Here is a 21,571-nt window from a genome sequence, read left to right as displayed (position 1 = left end):
TCTTCATCTTTTATCTGATCCTCTTCAAATGAGGGGCGAAGGTTTCCACTCATTGAAACTATGGTTGCTTTGGATAATCATAAAACTTTGAAAAGGGTTAATTTTTTTCAGGAGGGGACTTGAAAAAAATATCCCATATTTATTATGTAGCCGTTATAGGGCCTTCATTGTTTGTCAGATCATCTTCAAACTTAGATAAAGGTTTCCACTAAGCAAATCCGCAGAGGAGATTGATAATCGGAAAAATCTGATATGGGAACCATTTTTGCAGAAACAGGGACTGTTAAAAAAAGTATGTTAAAAGTAAATAGAAATAACTGTGCCAGCATGTCATTTTAATAAGCTTTTCACCTTTATGTGGGATGTGGGGTATGTTAGCTCGCTCACTAAAGGCTCTTTCATTTTAATTATATTTTCTAGGAAAGTGACAGTTACTTAGTTTATAATTTTGATAATTTTTTTTTTAGATTAACTTGTTGGATCAAGGACTTGCTATAATGAAGAAAGATAACAGTGAACACTTGGTCATGTTAGTCCAAAGTTTGGATGAAGAACTACGGAAATTGATGAAGAAAATTGGTTATAGAAAAGAAAAGAGAGCTGTAAGTTATTTCTGATTATTTTGTAATGGTAAAAGATGTGTGCTGGTAAAATCTAAACAAACAAAATATCAATAGAAAGATTTCAGGATTCATTCGGTAATAATAACAAACAACACATTATTCACAATGTAATAATAACAAACAACACATGATTCACTATGTAATAATAACCAGCAACACATGATTCACTATGTAATATAATAACCAGCAACACATGATTCACTATGTAATAATAACCAGCAACACATGATTCACTATGTAATAATAACCAGCAACACATGATTCACTATGTAATATAATAACCAGCAACACATGATTCACTATGTAATAATAACCAGCAACACATGATTCCCTATGTAATAATAACCAACAACACATGATTCCCTATGTAATAATAACCAACAACACATGATTCACTATGTAATATAATAACCAGCAACACATGATTCACTATGTAATAATAACCAGCAACACATGATTCACTATGTAATATAATAACCAGCAACACATGATTCACTATGTAATAATAACCAGCAACACATGATCCTCTATGTAATAATAACCAACAACACATGATTCCCTATGTAATATAATAACCAGCAACACATGATTCCCTATGTAATAATAACCAACAACACATGATTCACTGTGTAATAATAACCAGCAACACATGATTCACTATGTAATAATAACCAGCAACACATGATTCCCTATGTAATATAATAACCAGCAACACATGATTCACTATGTAATAATAACCAGCAACACATGATTCCCTATGTAATAATAACCAACAACACATGATTCCCTATGTAATAATAACCAACAACACATGATTCCCTATGTTATAATAACCAACAACACATGATTCACAATGTAATAATAACCAACAACACATGATTCCCTATGTAATAATAACAAACAACACATGATTCACAATGTAATAATAACCAACAACACATGATTCCCTATGTTATAATAACCAACAACACATGATTCACAATGTAATAATAACCAACAACACATGATTCCCTATGTAATAATAACAAACAACACATGATTCACTATGTAATAATAACAAAGAATAGAAAATATGAAATCTATTAAAGTGTTTAAAATTTGTCAAAAGAAATAGTTGGCAAGTATTTGTTTATTTTCAAGAAACTCCTAAGTGGAACAACAAAAACACATATGTATTATTTTTGTTGTAAACAAATTTCAGGCTGTACATAGTGACTTAAAGAAGTGGGACTCTGGGATGGGAAGTTTTATAGATCCAAGGCCAGGAACACCAAATTCTCAACATTCAAGTGGAAGGTTTGTATCTCAAGTTTTGATATCATTAGTAACATGGTATTTTCAAGAAGATTAAATTTATTTAATCATATGATAAAATCAAGTTATCAATAATAGTGATAAATGTACCATGAATGTACCATAAATGCTAAAATACATCAATGATTGATTTTACAAAATTCATTTCCATTGATTGGATAAAACCTTTTGCAAAATTTGAAACAACTTTGAGTAGTAAATATGCTGAGGTGGCAATGGTTGTTTTAATTTGTGACATAAAATCAAAGGAAGAGTACTTTTGTTGCTGTTTTTCATCGTAGAAGTAAAATCTAGGCCTTCATTATGGAACAAAAGCTTACAACTCACTCACGTTTAAGATGACCCCTTTCACAGGTTTTAGCTGAATTCTTTGCAAGAATGCTACATCTATTCATTGAAGACCACAGATGTTGGATATATCAACAAATTACTGACTGTTATAGGCATAAAAATCTAACAAGCTGCTGTCTGAGACTTGTAGTTTTGGTAGTCAGCTTTCATTGTCAAATTAATTTGAAACAATATCATTTTAATTGAGAAAAGTTCAGTTAAATGTATGAAAACAGTTCTATGATTTTAATATACAATTTTTTAATTAGATTATGATGACCCTAAAGACTATTGTTTAGAGACCTCCAATAATGGGGTTATATGTCTATCCATATGTCTGGCTGCTTAAACTATGAATCTCTTGGAGTTGATTTGTGATGCTTCATATTATTTTTCCTCAGCACCAGAAGCCTACAACATTGGAATCTCTCATGACCTTAGTTTAGCACTACAAACTGTCCACATGTACCACTTATTTCAGACTTTTAGATTTTGAAACATGTGCACTTGCTGGTAATTGTTATACCTTGAATGAAAACAAATGTAAGGTATACATTTATGAGAAAACAACCTAACAATAAAAAAAACAAGACATCTAGGGATACTTTATATGATTGTTCCTAAACCTCAGAATGTGTATTGCTATTAAATGTGATTAATGTTGAAATCTACAATGAACATTGGCATTCCAATTAAATGTCGAAGTCCCAAAAAATGTATATATGTGTTTGATTAATGAATTGTCATTTCTAATTTTAGCAACAGATCATCAGTTATATCATCAGATTCTAGATCAAATGACCGAGATGATCTGATAGATCTCACTTCTACGGTAGGTACCAACATCAGTTATATCATCAGATTCTAGATCAAATGACCGAGATGATCTGATAGATCTCACTTCTACGGTAGGTACCAACATCAGTTATATCATCAGATTCTAGATCAAAAGACCGAGATGATCTGATAGATCTCACTTCTACGGTAGGTACCAACATCAGTTATATCATCAGATTCTAGATCAAATGACCGAGATGATCTGATAGATCTCACTTCTACGGTAGGTACCAACATCAGTTATATCATCAGATTCTAGATCAAATGACTGAGATGATCTGATAGATCTCACTTCTACGGTAGGTACCAACATCAGTTATATCATCAGATTCTAGATCAAATGACAGAGATGATCTGATAGATCTCACTTCTACGGTAGGTACCAACATCAGTTATATCATCAGATTCTAGATCAAAAGACCGAGATGATCTGATAGATCTCACTTCTACGGTAGGTACCAACATCAGTTATATCATCAGATTCTAGATCAAATGACCGAGATGATCTGATAGATCTCACTTCTACGGTAGGTACCAACATCAGTTATATCATCAGATTCTAGATCAAATGACCGAGATGATCTGATAGATCTCACTTCTACGGTAGGTACCAACATCAGTTATATCATCAGATTCTAGATCAAATGACAGAGATGATCTGATAGATCTCACTTCTACTGAAGGTACCAACATCAGTTATATCATCAGATTCTAGATCAAATGACCGAGATGATCTGATAGATCTCACTTCTGCGGTATGTACCAGCATTTTTTTATTAGTTCTCAACACAGACATTTCACATCCTTAAGAAAAGACAGCAACCTTTTATTAGTTAAAAAAGCAAAGAAACTATAAATTATAGATATGTTGAATATTTTATCTTAGAAGTAGTAAACTGCATTTTTGACACATCTGGAAAGTTGAAGGCAGTAATTTGCCAATACTTATGAAATAAGCTTCTACATGAAATTCAGTAATGTATTGTGCAGATGACATTTGTAATTGGAATAATATTTACTATATATTTTTTATAAAATTTTGCCTGATGCATATTAATAAACTACTCAAACATAATCTATCATTACATTCATAAAGATATTATTTAATTCTGAGCTAGGCTATAGCTTTTTTTTGCTGTCTTTTTTGTCTTGCTGCAGTTCTATAGAGTGCTTTACTATCTTATTTAAAGTAATACTTTATAACTGCAGTAGTTAGAAACTAGTATGCATTCAATATTCTAAATGCCTGTTTTTCTTTGCCAGCTAGCTTAAAACATAATGTTTTTACTGTTATATAAATTTAGTTTCTACCCTAGCTTTTATTATGTTTCTAAGAAGACCTGTAGACTTGCTTTTATATAGTTTCATGTAAGCTAATGCTTGATCATGTAGAGTATAATGTACCAAGCATGAATTGATAAGATTATCAAGCTTCATATTCATAACCTGAATTAAATTGCATGGCTTGAATATTTATCTGTAAGCTTATAAAGATGCCCATTTACTAAATTGTAGCAGATGGTCTTTGAAGTTGATTAATTTCATATCATTTTCAATGCTAAAAAACAATGATTTATGTAATGAATTCATTTAACGTTCATAATTGCCCCTGTTGTACCTGCAAAAAGGTTTATCTTTTTCTTGATAGTAATACTGTAGACACTGTTTTTCATAAATAATTAAATCAAATTTGATTTTATTCTATAATTCTTGATTTGATGTATAAAAATTAATTTGGTATTTAAAAGTGGCTTGTTTGTCTTGAAAATAACTAACCTTAAAAATATTATGATAAATTTGATAAAAATCAAAATATATGATATGATACCATATTCTATAAAACATCAGAAATGGATTTACATTTTGTCAGGATATCCTTACATACATACTAATGATTTTATATTTAACAGAATTGAAGTAACTTTGAATAACAAAGTAAGATTAGTACTAACATAATAGCTTTAAAAAATATTTAAAACAATATTTAAATAAAATGATGAAAAGTTGATTGTCTATTGCTCATCTGCATGTATCATACAGGATATACCAATACTTATTACCTCCCCTACCACGGTGGACAGACGGAGGTACAGCCACCATTTTCCTTCTCGGAATCTGTCACATCATCATCGTAGCAGACCTCTGTCTCTGCAGTTTAGCGATCATCTTGTCATTAAGGTATACCATTTAAGCATTGGTACGAAACCTATGTGGGCATGGTATTTTGTGTAATGATTTCAATGTTTTGGAGTTGTGTGGGCTTAAGTATTTTTGGTGTTGTTTGATGGTAAAAAGTGGTAATCCAAATGTTTTTGGTGTTGTGCCCTTTTTCATGTATTACTCTTATTTTAACCTGTCCATTCAGTTTAATGTTGTAAAGAAGAAGCATGTCAAACAATGGTGATTTATTTCTTTTTGCATGCATTTAAATTTTGCATTGATTTTCTCTTTGAGTGTTTGAAATATCTTATTTTGTTTACAGGAATCACATTGATTTTAGCTAGCCAGAGATTTTTTTGTTTTCACAAAGGCATCTGTTGTAAAGGACATAAAATTAATTTCCCTTGTTGCTTATTACAATAAATATTACAGGGATAGTTATAAACAACTTTTTAATGGGGATCCACTGGATCATTTAGGGTTTATTGACAAATAGTTCTGATTAGAGTAAAGTTCATACACTGATGCATATTTTCAATATAAGATGGTAATCATTTCATATGAACCAGATTGTCACGTAATTTAGATAGGCAGGGTGAACAAGTTGATAAAATCAGTTCCAGAAACTTGAGTTATATTACCAAGATATTTATATTTGAAAAACTTTTTTAATTCAACACCATTTAAAAAAAAACACTTTTATATCATATAATATTCCTATGTTGAAACATAATTTTTTATATAAATTTAAATTTCCATACCTAGACAAATTTTATGGTGGAAATGAATGTTTTTGAAAACTATTATTAAGGTAGATCATAGGTATATGTTTCGCGAGATAGAATTTTCTTATACTTAGCCATAATGAAGACTTTACTATGCTCTTATCAAAAATATAATAAAAAGGATGGGTCACCGTGCTATTTTTTAAGCTATGAGTCGTTGAAAATTGCCTAAATTTGCTTAGAATGATCATGAAAAAACACATTTTGTGCATAAAAAGAAATCTATGAGATAGAATTTTGAAATAAATTGTGAGAAGATAGGCTTTATAATATGTTTTCAGAAAATAAAAAGAAAAAATGGTGTCACCGAACTTGTTTTCTTGCTACAAGTAAAAATAAAAAGTTTCCCTATCATTCCAGTATAAATTTTTTACTAAAAGAGTTATTTCCCCTTAGATGGCTTAGTTGAAAAAAATGATTCTAAAACACAAATGTTTGGTATTTCTTTAAATATTTTGATTAATGCAATAAATTAGCAAGTTTTCTTCATATAAATAAACAGTCTAACCAATAAAATTGCACATCTGTCTACAAATTTGCAGATTTGGGCAAATAACTAGACTGATTGTGCACTGCAATAGTACAATCCAAGATGGCGGTATACCATGAATCTACCTTAAACAGAATGAATGCTTCAATATTACCATGGTCATTTCACTTATCTTATTTCTTGAATAACATTTCTATAAAAAAAAAATTAACATGTGCCAGTTATTTAATACTTTAGAAGTAGATTAGCTACACTTCAGCATGTTGATATACAAGCTTTTCTATAGTCTGAGAGTGGATTTCTATACTAATTCTTTAGATCTAACATGTTAATAGACTGTGAAGAGATTTGCATGCAACTAAAGTGGTGATACAATGTAATACATGTTTGTAAGACATTGACTGATGACTGCCAAATCAAAGTATTTTTCTTTTTCTTGTTTATGTAGTACCAAAGTTAAATTGTAATGGTTTTGGGGGGAAGTTATGTGTCTACAAATTTACAGCATACAGCACAAAACTTGTGATTGTGTACTTTCAATTTATCATATTTCTCACAAAGAAGAGGACAATGAGATCATACATGTACTATAAGGTTCAAGACTGGTGCATTTGTTAGAAGTAAGTTTACTCAACTGAAAACACAAACTTGATCTAAAACTAGCTTTGCTCTGTTAAATTTGTTTTCTTATTTTCCATATAGTTCAATAGAAAGTTTTACATTCAGGTCTTGAAATTTAAAAAAAATTACTTTTTTCTTAATTTTCATTTTAAAATGTTAAAATATTCTTTCAGGCCGAAAGTCCACAGAGTAAACCATCAAATATTGAGTCACCTAAACCAAAGGGTAAGTTAATGATTTAGAAATAGGTGAACCTCTTCATTGCCATATCCAATGGATTTATTAACAGAACTAAAGTAGACTCATCAAAAACATAATGTTTTTTCAATTGTCTTGAATCTCTGTATAAATGAAATTTGCAAATTTTTCAATAATCAGTTTTATACGACCGCAAAAAATTTGCATTCGTATAATGCTATCACGTCGTCGTCGTCCGAAGACATTTGGTTTCCAGACAATAACTTTAGTTTAATTGTATGGATCTCTATGAAATTTAAGCAAGAGGTTCAATACCACAAAAGGAAGGTTGGGGGTGATGGTCCCAACCGTTTAGGAATTAGGGGCCAAAAAATGGCCCAAAACAAGCATTTTTCTAGTTTCAGGACAATAACTTGTGCATAAGTATTTTGTTTGCTCTGAAATTGTACCACAAGGTTCAAAACCACAAGTAGATGGTTTGGATTCATTTCGCGGGTAAATGCCCGAACCCTTCAGGAATTAGGGGCCAAATCTGGCCAAAACAAGCAATTTTCTAGTTTTCAGACAATAACTTGTGTTAAAGTGTATGGATGTCTCTTAAATTGTACCACATTTTACAAAAAAAAAAAATTTTTTGGAAAGGGGGCGGGTGGGGGGGTTAAAAAAAAAATTCTTTGTATATAGTCTGAAAACAGATTTACTAAGTATTGCGCAACAGCATAGTGTATTGCACAACAGCAAGAAATCTTCAATTGAATATAAATTCAAATCATAAAACCAATTTCAAGTGTTTACACTACATTTATTCTGTGTCAGAAACCTATAATGTGTCAAATATTGAATTACAATCCAAATTCAGACCTGCATCAAGCTTGAATATTGTGTCCATTTTTGCCCCAACTGTTCAGGGTTGGACCTCTGTGGTTGTGGTCGTATCCAGCTGCGCTCAGTGAAGCAGTTTATTTAGTTTTCTTCCCATTTGATGGTTGTTGTTTTATTTTGACAGTGTTATGGTGGGTTACATATCATTTTGTACTGTAGTATCATCTCATTTCTCTACAACAGTTTGATCTAAACAGTGAACAGCAGTACATGTGATGGTTTCAGTCAAGATATTAAAAAATGTGTTTCAGCCATAGTATTCTGTCCTTGTGAGACGTGGACTTTCATTATATTGTCATCTCTACAGAAGCAATACAAAATTCCCCTAATAATAGAAACATAAATTGACATAATTATCCATGGGCTCTAATAATTATTTATTGCAATAGTTATGTTAAACAACCTATAGAAGTGTGAAATGAATATATAGTTATCAGTATAAAAGTATGACAAAGCTTTAGAGAACAAAAAATACCATCAGTGGGGAAAAAAAACTTATTGACTTCTATATACAAATCAGGAAATAAATATCCTATTCTATTTTCTTATTTGATATTCTTCAGTTCCAGCCAAGGGTGGTATGTCAGTAGATACTTCTGCTATAAAACACTTGAGGACAAAATCTGTAGCATATACCAGGAAACCTCCTATTCCAGAAAGGAAAAGATCAGGTAACTACTCATTATAACAATATGGAGATGTGGTATGATTTCCAAACAATCCACCAGAGACAAAAGGAATAGGATGTACAGTTACTACCCATGTTTGTTACATTTCACTGAAAAAGTCAGATGATAAAAATTATGCTCTAAAACTAGTTGTTTATAGTTTTAAGAAGCTTTTCCTTATTTGATACAATTGGTATGGTGTGAACATTTATTTTGTTAATTTTGTTTTTGTGAAAACCATCTATATAGGAGATACCACTAACTTTTATTGTTGCATTACAATTTCAAGAAGGATAAGATTAAAAGTAACTATTACAACCAGCTGGGTAGTCTTCATATGACCATGACCCAATTTCTTAAAAGTGCATACTAACTTTTAATTGTGGAAAAAGTAGAACACAGCAATTTTGCAGAATTAATTTTGATTCTGATTTTTTGTTTTAGATCCTTTTCCAGCAAGTGTGCCACGACCCTTTCCAGGTCCAGACGGATCAAGCATCATTGAGGAAGATACAGTACCTAATTTACCTGTAAAACATAGTACATCTAAGGTAAACAAATTAACACTCATTATCATACCGTGTGGCACTTTTGTAGTACATGTACATACATATCTGCACTTGTTGATGTACCTTTAATGTTATAGAGGTTGTACTAATGTGTTTTTAAAAGTCTTATCTTTGACAACACACACAATGGTAATACTTACAATCATTTATGTTACAGAAAGAGTAGAAACTGTGATACCAAAACTTTCATGTTTTCTTATATCTTGCATTAGATAATGAGAATCTATTTATGGCCATATTTCTACTCATCTTTTGCCAAAACACAATACAATAAAAAAACTAAACTCAGTGAAATCTTTAGTTAATACATGATTATACTTTGATGAAGGCTTATTGGTGTCAACAAATATAGCAAATGTATTGTATGTGATAAAAGTCTTACTGAATAAGTTTTTCACCCTGTATAATCATATAAATTATACAATTTAACCTAAAGTTTTATTAAGATGGACAAAAGTCAGATACAATTTATTGGTTATAGTGTATTTTATACTAACTTTGTAAAATACAGGTGAGAATGTTAACAACGAGACAGACAGTTAACTTTCATAAAGCTGAGAGTTCCAAAATAAACAAGACTGTTTCTCAGTCTTATGAAAACATAGTAAGTAATAGTCCCACCACTCACATAATCCATGTATCAATATTATACACAGCTTTATATGGTAAACTAAACAGCATCTACTGTTATCTGATACTTGACACTGATTTTTATTGTCAAATTAGGGTTCATACAGTTTGAAAACCATATAACATGAAGCTCAGTATGAAAAAAATGGATTCTGACTAACTTATGCTTTGATGATGGAAAAAATAATTTTGGCTACTAATATTAAACTAACAATGAAACTGAATGCCTGGTTGTGAATGGTAAGTAAAAACCAACAAAGATCAGTGTCAGGTAAACAGATGGGGTAACAGTTAAAACATGCTGTAATTTGTGTTAAGCAGATGCTACTATCATCCCTAGCTGATTGAGCACTTTGCGTCTGCTCACCTAAATCTGTATAAGCATTTCCAATTAGATCAGCTTTTAAGTCTATAAATGGTTTTCTTGTCACAATAAAGAAAATATGGAGAAAGTGTACATTTAATATGTAGTTGTTTTCACTAGTGTCTTATTTCATGAATTTTCAATGAAAACATTGTAAATTTACATTCATTGAAATAGAATTGATTTTTTACTTTGCTAAGTTTTTAACCCCATTTCTTTTAATCCTTTTGTGGTTGGAGTGAGCAGCTGAGACCCCATCCTTTTCAGATATTTTAGATATTCAAAAAAAAAAAGACATTATATATTTTTTGACAAAAAATAGACCTATAGCTATATTACTCCATTTCTTTGAGAGTTAAATGGATTTGACAAAAGTCTGATGTATTTACAACAACTTTTAAACACATCTTTAAAAAGTAATTATGTTGATTCAGCTATTTCAGATACTTATGATAAAAACAGCAACCTTATATATTTCATCTAAATTTCTGTCCTTATCATGATTTTATGTGGATATATCTTGTAAACTTTGAAATAGTCACCTGTTCCAGTTGCTCATCCCTAGCACTTAATACATAGTAAGTGCCTGTTCTCCCCCATGAACCCCCCTTTCTTTGCATATATATTTCTAGGACTTAGTTTATTAAAATGATTTAATAGAGTGCATGAAATTTTAAATACAAATACCCTTAACATATGCATGCATATAGATATATGTATGTTAAGATAATATCGATGACATGTGCATGCATATACATATGATTTAGTTATTATACCTTAACAAAACCGTGATATACTATTGTTGTCTCCTTAAAATAATGGTTCATTACTGTTGTTATTTGCCTACAGATGGAGATTACAGAAAGTGCAAAGATATTTGTCCTTAAGGATCAAATGCTTAACCCTGAAATTCATATCTTTCCATCTTCATTAATTTAGTGAATTTTTGACAATGATCCTCTTAATAAGTACAGATTGTAAGGTTGAAAGACCTTTGACTTTAGTAAAATATTTAACCCAAAGTTTTATCAAGTTGTTGTCAGGAATAAATGCCTGGTTTTGTTAATTATTTAAAATAAACATGTACAAGTGTGTCTGGATATATATATGCATGTTTGTGAATAAATAGCATGAAAAATGTTTAAGATACATTTATTATTTCCATTATGTTTGCATATATATTTATGAAAAGGTGTACATCTACCCTGTATCCTGACTCTTTTATACTTCTGTTGCTGTACATGTGTAGTAGCTTATACAAATGTTGTTTACCATATTGTTTCTGTGTGAAAATTAATATGTGTAAAACTTTTCAGTGGATTTTCTGACTTTATTTAGTTACTATAGTATTTTAATGGGCTTGTATTCCAGCCCTACATATATATCCTTTATGGAGAATTTTTGTTTTGTTTATGGATTTTTCAGCTATTTGATATTTTCTATCCTTGAACAAGGAAAGTGATCTCATTGTAACTTTTCCTACTGCTAAAATCTTTCTTTATAGACATGTTTGATGTGTTCTTCAAATCATTATACAAGATGTTTTAAAAGTTTTCATGAAGTTGATAGACTGTTCCTGATTGGTTGAGCTTTAATGGTTTGAAAAACATAATTGCAGGAATATGGCAATTTATTATACTACTGTGTTTGATTTTACTGCAATTTATACCAGGCATATTTCTGTGTTTTCCTTGGTGTTGTGACTCTGTGTTTTCTTTATCTTATGGGTTCCCTGGATTTTCTATAGTTCTAGACGTTGTAGCAACCAAATTCCCTCTAGTTTTCACTTCACAATAATAAGGCAGAAAAAGAAAGAAATTTCCATAAATTCATAAAATTTTGTTGCGTAAATTGTAGAGGAAATCTACGAGTGGTAAATAGGTATGATTATATATAATATTATTGCCTACGCTAAAAAAAACTTCTTCAAGTACTAAATAGCATGAATGCAAACTGTCAACTTGTTACATTGTTCATTTTTAGCAAGACTTGGTGAGTTATTGCAATGCTGTATTAGGTGAAAGTTTTCAATTTGATAGTGTAATTCACATTTAAGGTCATAATTATAGTCATTACTTACATTTATTAAAAAAAATCTGAGGTTCATTTGTGTGATATTAATTTGAATCAAAAATGAATTTGAAAGGAGATTGGAGATTACAAATAAATTTAATTATGACCTTACTGTAATATAATTTTATCTAATGTTGCATTATAACATATAATTGCTTATGAATAAAAGGAGATGTGGGGTATTTGTCAATGAGACAGCAACCCAACACAAATATTCAAAAGACATATAGAGTCTACAATAGACAGGTGTCTTCTTACAAATAAGCTTGATGAAGTTGAGGGGAGGATTTGGTATGCAAATTGAAAATTCTCTAATGGGAAAACTTGGTATTTGTTTCTTGGAAGAATTATAATCTGTTCTCGTGCTGAAGATAAGACAACAATAGACACCAAATGATATTAGATATAAACTACCCTTTGGTGAGCAATTGTTTACTTTATTAAAAACCTAAAGAAGACTTATCCAACTGAAAGCAGAAATTTAAGAGTAAGACTGAAAATGTCAAGTAGAAGAAAATGAAAAGGTTAAAATCCAACAACCATTCTTAAATATTCATTCAAACACCATCTTATCATTTGTTTTACTAATCTGAACTCTACATGCATTACCACTGTAACAATTTTAACAATATTGTTTGCTTGCACAATTGTTATAAGCATTTTCAGAATTTATAGCTGCCTAATTCACGTTCTCATTTCATTTTTCATCACCATTATAATTGTCAGTTGATAACTGTTTTTCTGTAACAATGCCAGCATTTTTCAGACTAGTACACTGTCCAAGTGGGTATTTTTCATGGCAGAAGTTTGGTTTTTGAAGGCGTTTTCACCATTGAATTTGTTTTTGTAGAGAAATGTCTAAGCAATAGGAAATTTTATTAATCAGGCCCCAGCAATTCTTTTCTCAAATTCTATTGAAAATAAGTATACTTGTAAGTCTTGAACATTTCAGTGTGATTTAAGATCAATTTTAATCTTAAGATTTTTCGTTAAAAGTGTCACAGGTTTTTAGAACAACAATGTTTTGAAATGAGAAAAAAATCTTTAAAAGATAACTTCCGAAATAATTAGTTTTACAGTCCAAGATTTGGCTGTTTATTAGTTATGTGTCAGTTCAATATATCACCACAGTACTTTACCATACTTAGAAATTTTAAGAAGAAAAATCTTTTTCCCTTTTACTTATAAAAAGATAGTGTGTTTCATTGTATTAGATATTTCTTTTCAATTTTACTGATTTTTGCCTTTTAGTTTTCTTACAATGCTTTTGTTGTGGTAATTTATTCAATTTAGCTTCCTTACAGCAATTAAGATGGACTTTTCCCAACTAGAAAAAGATATTCATGTAATTTATGTATTTCTAGTTATTTTGCACAATATACAATATAAGAATATAATCAATAACACAGATTTTAAATCATTTGATCAGGAAAATGAACTACACTGTAATAATATTTACTCATTGTAGTGTACTTATTGTTGCTAGTGATCATTTTTTTATTTTGGATTGTTGAAATTAACTGATATTAATTATATAAAAATGATTATTTTGAGGTTGCAATAGCCATGAAGTGTAGTCTTTTCAAAGCTATGCTTCCTCTCTGTGCTAATTGAGCTCAAAACTTATGAAAATTTGTCAACTTCAATTGGTTCTGAATTGAGATATACCCAGTATTTTCAAGATGGGATATTTCTAAAAGACTTTGCAGCACTCCCTACTACTATTGCTATGGTTTAAAAAAAATACTCTCCCCCCTTCCACACACACACACACTCAAAAAGCATTGCTAAAAGGTCTATAGTTTACTACTACTCAAAATACACAAGATTTTTTCTAATTGGAAGAAACCAAATATGTCATAGAAATATTTGTTTTTACCTTAGAAAATGTAATTAAAAATGGGTGTTGATATCTTTGTTTGGTGTAGGTAGAAATGAAATTGTCCATCATATAAAAATAAGAAGATGTGATATGACTGCCAATGAGACAACTCTCAACAAGAGACCAAATGACACAGAAATTAACAACTATAGGCCACGATATGGTCTTCAACATTGAGTAAAACCCATACAGCATAGTTATAGTTTCTTTGATTAATCTTGTAAAGATATAACTGCATGTTTTCACCTTGGCTTTGTTACTTTTTGAATGAAAATACCAAGCTCATGCTTTTGCATCCATACCTTTCAGCTTATGTAAATAGCAAGTTCTTTATTTGGTATGATAGAATATTAAGAATGAGACAGTATTAGCAATATTGCTATGAGTTTTTCAATTTATGGTGAAATATTTGTATCTGTAAATGAAATTGAGATAAAAAGATGTTCAAGTCAAAGATGCAAAGTAATAAATTCCAGATCCTTCATAGAGAAATATAGATTCTACTATTTCATCAAGTAAGATACAATAGCCCATCAGTCAACAGGTTTTTATACGACCGCAAAAATTGAAAATTTTTTGGTCGTATATTGGTATGACGTTGGCGTCGTCGTCGTCGTCTGGCGTCGTCCGGCGTCGTCCGAAGACACATTGGTTTTCGCACTCTAACTTTAGTTTAAGAGAATGGATCTCCATGAAATTTTACCATAAGGTTCAATACCATGAAAGGAAGGTGGGGATTGATTTTGGGGGTTATGGTACCAACAGTTAAGGAATTAGGGGCCAAAAAGGGGCCAAAAATAAGCATTTTTGTAACTTCCAGACAATAACTTGTGTGTAAGTGTATGGATCTCTCTGACATTGTACCACAAGGTTCCATATCACAAAGGGAAGGCTGTAATTGATTTTGGGGGTAATTGCCTCAAAATTTTAGAAATTAGGGGCCAAAAAAGGGGCAAAAAACAAGCATTTTTCTAGTTTCATGACAATAACTTGTGTGTAAGTGTTTGGATATTTCTGAAATTGTACTACAAGGTTCCATATCACAAAGGGAAAGCTGGAATTGAGTTTGGGGGTAATTGCCCGAAACGTTTAGGAATTGGGGGCCAAAAAGGGGCCAAAAATAAGCATTTTTCTAGTTTCCAGACAATAACTTGTGTTCAAGTGTATGGATCTCTCTGAAATTGTACTGCAAGGTACCATACCACAAAGGGAAGGCTGGGATTGAGTTTGGGGGTGATGAATCATAAGGGGGTTCAAAAAATTTTGGGGGGGGGATTTTTTTTTAACTTTTTTTTTCTTTTTTTCCTTTTTTTTTTCTTTTAAAATTTTCCATTTTAAGTTGGTTATTTCTGATTAATATTTAAAAGCAAATAATAATGATATGGTAGGAGATACACACCAAACAGAATGTGTAAATTATTATATAATAAGTATTGTGCAAAAGCAAGAAATTTTCAATTGCACAGTATTGCACAATTGCAAGGAATCTTCAATTGCACAGTATTGCGCAATAGCAAGAAATCTTCAATTGCACAGTATTGCGCAATAGCAAGAAATATCCAATAGCACAATATTGCGCAATAGCAAGAAATTGTCAATTGTACAGTATTGCACAATAGCAAGAAATATTCAATTGCACAGTATTGTGCAAAAGAAGATACTTCGTATAAATTGCTTATTTCTTGATCAATTTCAATGGGGTTTTATTCTTGAATTCTTGGGGTTCTTTAATATGCTGAATCTAACCGTGTATTAAGTTTTTGGATTTTGGGCCCCGTTTTTAAATTGGTCCACATTGAGGTCCAAAGGGTCCAAAATTTAACTTTGTTTGATTTCATCAAAAATTGAATTATTGGGTTTCTTTGATATGCCGAATCTAACCGTGTATTTAGATTCTTAATTTTTGGTTCCGTTTTCAAATTGGTCTACATTAAGGTCAGAAGGGTCCAAAATTAAACTTAGTTTGATTTTAACAAAAATTGAATTTTTAGGGTACTTTGATATGCTGAATCTAAACATGTATTTAGATTTTTGATTATGGGCCCAGTTTTCAAGTTGGTCCAAATCGGGGTCCAAAATTAAACTTTGTTTGATTTCAACAAAAATTGAATATATGGGGTTCTTTGATATGCTGAATCTAACCATGTATTTTGATTTTGGACATTGGACCATAATAGGTAAATTAAAAAAATTGAAGTTCTTAGACCACATTCTTTCTGTGTCAGAAACCTATGCTGTGTCAAATATTTAATCACAATCCAAATTCAGAGCTGTATCAAGCTTGAATGTTGTGTCCATACTTGCCCCAACTGTTCAGGGTTCGACCTCTGCGGTCGTATCAAGCTGCGCCCAGCGAAGCATTTTATTTTCAAATTTAAAAAATGATGCTTCAAAAGTGTTTACTAGTAAAATACTTTAAATTCAACTATCAAGGAAGATGAAAATTTTGCCAAAGATGAAGTGGAAGAATTAGTTTCACTACTGGTTTTTTTTTGGTAGATATATAGGCAAACTTAGGTGCTCTTCTTTGTTGATGTAAAATAATTTTGATCTTTACCTGTGACATCATCAAACAATCATTTTTTTGCATGTTGTCACAATATTGAAAGCAATGAATGGCATTTGTCATTATAGATCAAATCCAACCAATGAACATCTGAGAACAAGCAAACCACTTGTTATATTATTAATATTTATCAAAATTTAAAATAAGTAATCAATAAGTTGGTAAAAGCATAATACAGGGAAGATTTTGAGGAAATTATTTCAACAGCTGTTGCATGGGTACTAGTAGTGTTTGTTTATTAACACTTGAAAGTGCAACTTTCAAATATAAATCAGCAATATTATGATTTTTACTAACTATATACTTAAATCCAATATGCATTTACCATTCCCATATGCCGACAATAATTTAAAAGTTTGTATTTATTAGATGTTTTTATAATAATTCCATTATTTTTTTCAGTTGTTGAACTTAGAGAAAACAGATGATGGATTTTCTAAATCAAATTCCCCAGTCCCACCTCTTCCTCCAAGAAGATCAGTGCTAATACGTAATACTGTGTTGGATATAGATTATACTTCACAATCTAGACATTCTAACAGTTCAGGAGAAATAGAATTCTCTCCTGGAACAAGTCCAAGATCTGGACCTCCTCCTATTCCGTCTCCTTCCTCTATCAGAATGCCAGCAATACCAAGTGGAAGAATTCCATCAGACAGTGAGCCTGCAAATAGAAACTATAACAATTGCAATCCTTGTGGACCATCAATTACAAATCAAACAAATGTTGTAAATGGTAACAAACAATCAGTGCCAGTATCACGGACTAGTACCATTAGTGATAGTGGGTCACATGATAGCGTGTTTTTAGGGAACGAGTCTGCTCCACCTATCCCGAAACGACCAACCAGACAGTCAAACTCATCCCAATCATCTGATGCATCATCCAGTACAACACATACAAACCAAGAATATGAATCATCCAGTCTTTAATTTTTTTAATGTACTAATTGAAGGTTCATTTTGTGATATTCATGTAGTTTATATTTATGATTGCCACATATTTTAACTATAGGTTAATAAGTTTATAATCTATATTGGCATGTTCTTTGAGGTTTAACTTTATCCTAGAATGAAAATAGTTGGTTCATCCATTTAAACCTATATGGACATAATTTTATTTATCAACCTAACTTACTATGTTAACTTTAACCCAATCTAATCTGGATGAACTATTGTGTGAACCTTTATCATATGTCGTCTGTTGTTTCCTATTTGTTGTATGTGATTGTAAAGGTTGGTCAGTAATTGGAAATTAACTTTCATTTTCTTCATTTTTATACCAAATAAAATGTTTTAATGAAACGAATGGGCAAGTTGGTGCTAAGCATATTTTTCTAAATTACATTTAACTATTAATAAATTGGAATCAGCTTTAATTTTGATTTTAGAATTAAAAAACTACAGGAATCTTCCATTTAGTACTAGGTGCTTATGTATAAAATTTGTATACCTATTGTCAAATTTAATGTATGCAAATTATTAATCTCATCCAGAATCTCCTATTTGATGTAAGATTATGTATGTTTGTTGTCATGAAGATCTTTGGCATTTAGTTCATACAATTATCAAGTTTTATGAAATATTGTTCAGGTCACATTCTGCACTATAACTGTAAGGATCGTGACAATTAACATACATATAATTTTACCTTTTTTATCGTCACAATGAAATTATAGGCCTGAGAGGTATTTTATCATTATTAAACAACCATAATGTGTGCAAAATCTGACTTATTTAAGTTTAATTTTTCTGAAGCTACATGATCTGACACACTCTTATTTTCACTCAGAAAGATAGTTCTTTTAATTATAATTATTAATAAAAGGATATGTCATTGTTAGTCACTTTTGTGATGAAATACATTTTCCATATTATACATTTTAGTCTTTAATTCAAGGATTTTTCAATACCGTTTTTCACTATAGAGTTTATCATATTAAAACTATTCAATCTATTGGTATGGCAGTGCCATTTATATTTGATAAAATAGAAACATGATCTTTTTCTAAAATTTTACAAAATAAAGGCTAATCAACCAATTTTAAGTACCACAGAACAAAACCGCAGTCATGGATATTTTGAAGATGTCTTTTTAAATTAGTATCCATTTTATTCTACTCATACAAAGATAGACAGATAGAGGAGGAGGTTTTCCATATCAGTTAATGGTCGGTCAGTCTCAGTCAAAGTTCTGTTTTAAAATCGTAAATACTGGTAGATAATATATAATCAATGAAAATATCATTTGTTGAAGAAGATTGATTAAAATATTTCACCTTGACCTCTTTTGATGCAGAAGTGACAAGTTATTCCTTGTTTAAAGTACAGATCAAAATAGGACAAAACACCTGTCAAACTCAAAAAGAAAATGAGTTAAAGGTGACTGAAATTGTAGGCACATATTGGTTAGTATTGAAAAGCTTCACAAATTTTAATGTCTGGTTTGCATTGCAATGTGAGCAAGTACATCGAGAAATGATGTATTGTCAGTAGACTTGCTATAGGACATTCACTTGCATTTTATTAATGTTTCCATTCCTGTTAATTTATAGATTAAGGTCCAGATCTTAGTCATTATTTTTAAACTGCTTCACATTGACTTTAAAATTGAAGTGCCTATTTTGATTTCTATGAGAGAATTATCTGAGTGGGTGCTTCATTTCTGTTAGTATAACATTCCCGACATGACTGTTAATGTTGTTTATGTATTTTTTGTGTATTGTTGATTTATATTATTATTGTATTGATTTTTTATGTATTTAAGATATATTGTTATTATATAGATTAACATTTTAGAAGATACTGCTGAAAAAGGTAAAAAATCTCATACAGTTCATTTAAAGTAATAGATTACTGTTGAAAACAGGAAGTATATAAGTACATTATTTATATAAGAAATAGCAGGGTTAGCTTTAAAAGACAAGAAGTTTAATTCCTTTTCTGATTTTATATTGAGGTGGTCTAAAATATTTTTTCTGAATTGCAGATAATTCTGGCCTTAAATATTTTGATAAAAATTATATTTTGTTTGTTTTTGCACAAATCAAATAAACAAGCTATATCTTTTTGCAGTCTTAAATACTGAAAATAGAAGAATAAAACTTGGTCAGAGGTGCTGCTTTAGTGAGAAGTTTTAGATTAACATATTTTTATTTTTTTCTATTTATATAAGTGTGCATGTTTTTGAAACCATTCTTAATAACCAACTTTTGTTAAAATAATTGAAAATGTTATGAAAGGAGTTGTTCTTAAAAAACCAATGATGAGTTGTTGTGAAACTTTGTTGTTGTTTTTATATAGACTATGGTCAGATTATCAAACAATGTCACAATGAATCCTTTTTTACTTTTTATGAAATAGAAGATTTGTATACACATATTACAATGAGCTTTAAAGTATATGTGTGAATAATCAAAGAAATCAATGTCGGTATATAAACATATTTGAAATATACTCATTTACTTAATTTTTTACTGGTAGCTAAGATACATAAATGGTTATTTTTGTGAGAATTGGCACAGAATTTTGAATTAAATAATTTTCAGTGCTTTTTTTACATGATAATTATGTTTTATATATAAGGTTGTTCTGAAGATTTTGCTTTTGGAAGCAGTTCTCTGAAAAAGAATGAAATATTAACATTGGAATTAATTGATAACTAATGATAAAATGTGAAGAGGTTTTGATACTACAGAACTCTTTAGACTCTGTCAATTCTAGAGGAAAAGTATGATAGAAAAAGATTAAAATTTTTTAAATATTTAATTGGAATGTATTTCAGAGTTTATTGCCATGCAAAAAATCAGTATTTGTTTTTTATTTGATATTTTGTTAACTGGGTATAATGCATGATAATTCACTGGATCTTTTAACTGATAAAACAATTACAATTTATGCTGAACATTTAAACAATATCTGTCTTGTCTAGTTTATCACTGAGGCAACACTATAGTTTCATTGTTATATAAATGCTTAGAATGGTTTTACTGTCAATGCTTTGAGAATATTAGATATTGAACAATAAGTAGACAAAAAAATCATATAACTTTACAAGTAATTAGCTTGGCTGATTTGAGTGTTTGAGATATATTTTGTACTGAAATCAAAAGTGGAAAAATAGTTTATTATACATTAAGAGCCTTGAAAAATAATAATAGTCTTTAATATGCTCAGATTTTTTTTTTATTTTACCAGTTAATGAAACAAAACCTACTTTGTATGTCAAACATAATTGCAGCAGATGAAATGTATTTTTATTCATCTGCTATATAGTTGTAAAAATAAATTTGAATGAACTGAAATGTATACGTAAATTTGAATAAACTGGAATATACAAATAAATGTGACTAAATTGTAAATAGGTTTTACATATGTACAGGTTTATTTATTCAGATAACAAGTATTTATGCATAATATAAGAATGAGAGAGTCATGATGTCATGTCTTATGGTGGACAATAAATTGTTGAAAACTTTGCTTGTTTATTTGATTCAACTGTTTCTACCTAGCAGACGACTTGTATAAACAACTGTTTCTACCTAGCAGACGACTTGTATAAACAACTGTTTCTACCTAG

General features: G+C 30.2%; 2 protein-coding genes across 9 annotated transcripts in view; one reads left to right on the top strand and one right to left on the bottom strand.

Moving 5' to 3' along the window:
* LOC127711014 (dedicator of cytokinesis protein 3-like) overlaps positions 1-21,469 on the top strand; it is a 131,477-nt gene extending 110,008 nt beyond the window's left edge. For 5 of the 8 annotated variants that reach the window (XM_052216964.1, XM_052216998.1, XM_052216989.1 and 2 more), the window contains 8 exons: positions 468-602; positions 1,825-1,919; positions 3,027-3,099; positions 7,334-7,385; positions 8,804-8,911; positions 9,353-9,459; positions 9,989-10,081; positions 17,395-21,469. In XM_052216964.1, the coding sequence (XP_052072924.1) occupies positions 468-602; positions 1,825-1,919; positions 3,027-3,099; positions 7,334-7,385; positions 8,804-8,911; positions 9,353-9,459; positions 9,989-10,081; positions 17,395-17,925 (1,194 nt within the window). In that variant the 3' untranslated portion in view covers positions 17,926-21,469. Of the gene's footprint in view, positions 1-467; positions 603-1,824; positions 1,920-3,026; positions 3,100-7,333; positions 7,386-8,803; positions 8,912-9,352; positions 9,460-9,988; positions 10,082-12,328; positions 12,353-17,394 lie in introns of all 8 variants that reach the window. The other 3 variants (XM_052217005.1, XM_052217010.1, XM_052216972.1) reach the window with 3 other exon arrangements.
* Positions 1-21,571, bottom strand: part of LOC127711284 (zinc finger protein 277-like) — a 295,784-nt gene that overhangs the window by 164,642 nt on the left and 109,571 nt on the right. The window lies entirely within an intron of this gene.

The sequence above is a fragment of the Mytilus californianus genome, unplaced genomic scaffold (assembly GCF_021869535.1).
Source record: "Mytilus californianus isolate M0D057914Y unplaced genomic scaffold, xbMytCali1.0.p SCAF_1, whole genome shotgun sequence".
Lineage (NCBI taxonomy): Eukaryota > Metazoa > Mollusca > Bivalvia > Mytilida > Mytilidae > Mytilus > Mytilus californianus.
Note: the sequence above shows the minus strand (reverse complement) of the source record. Positions and strands in the feature narration are given on the sequence as shown.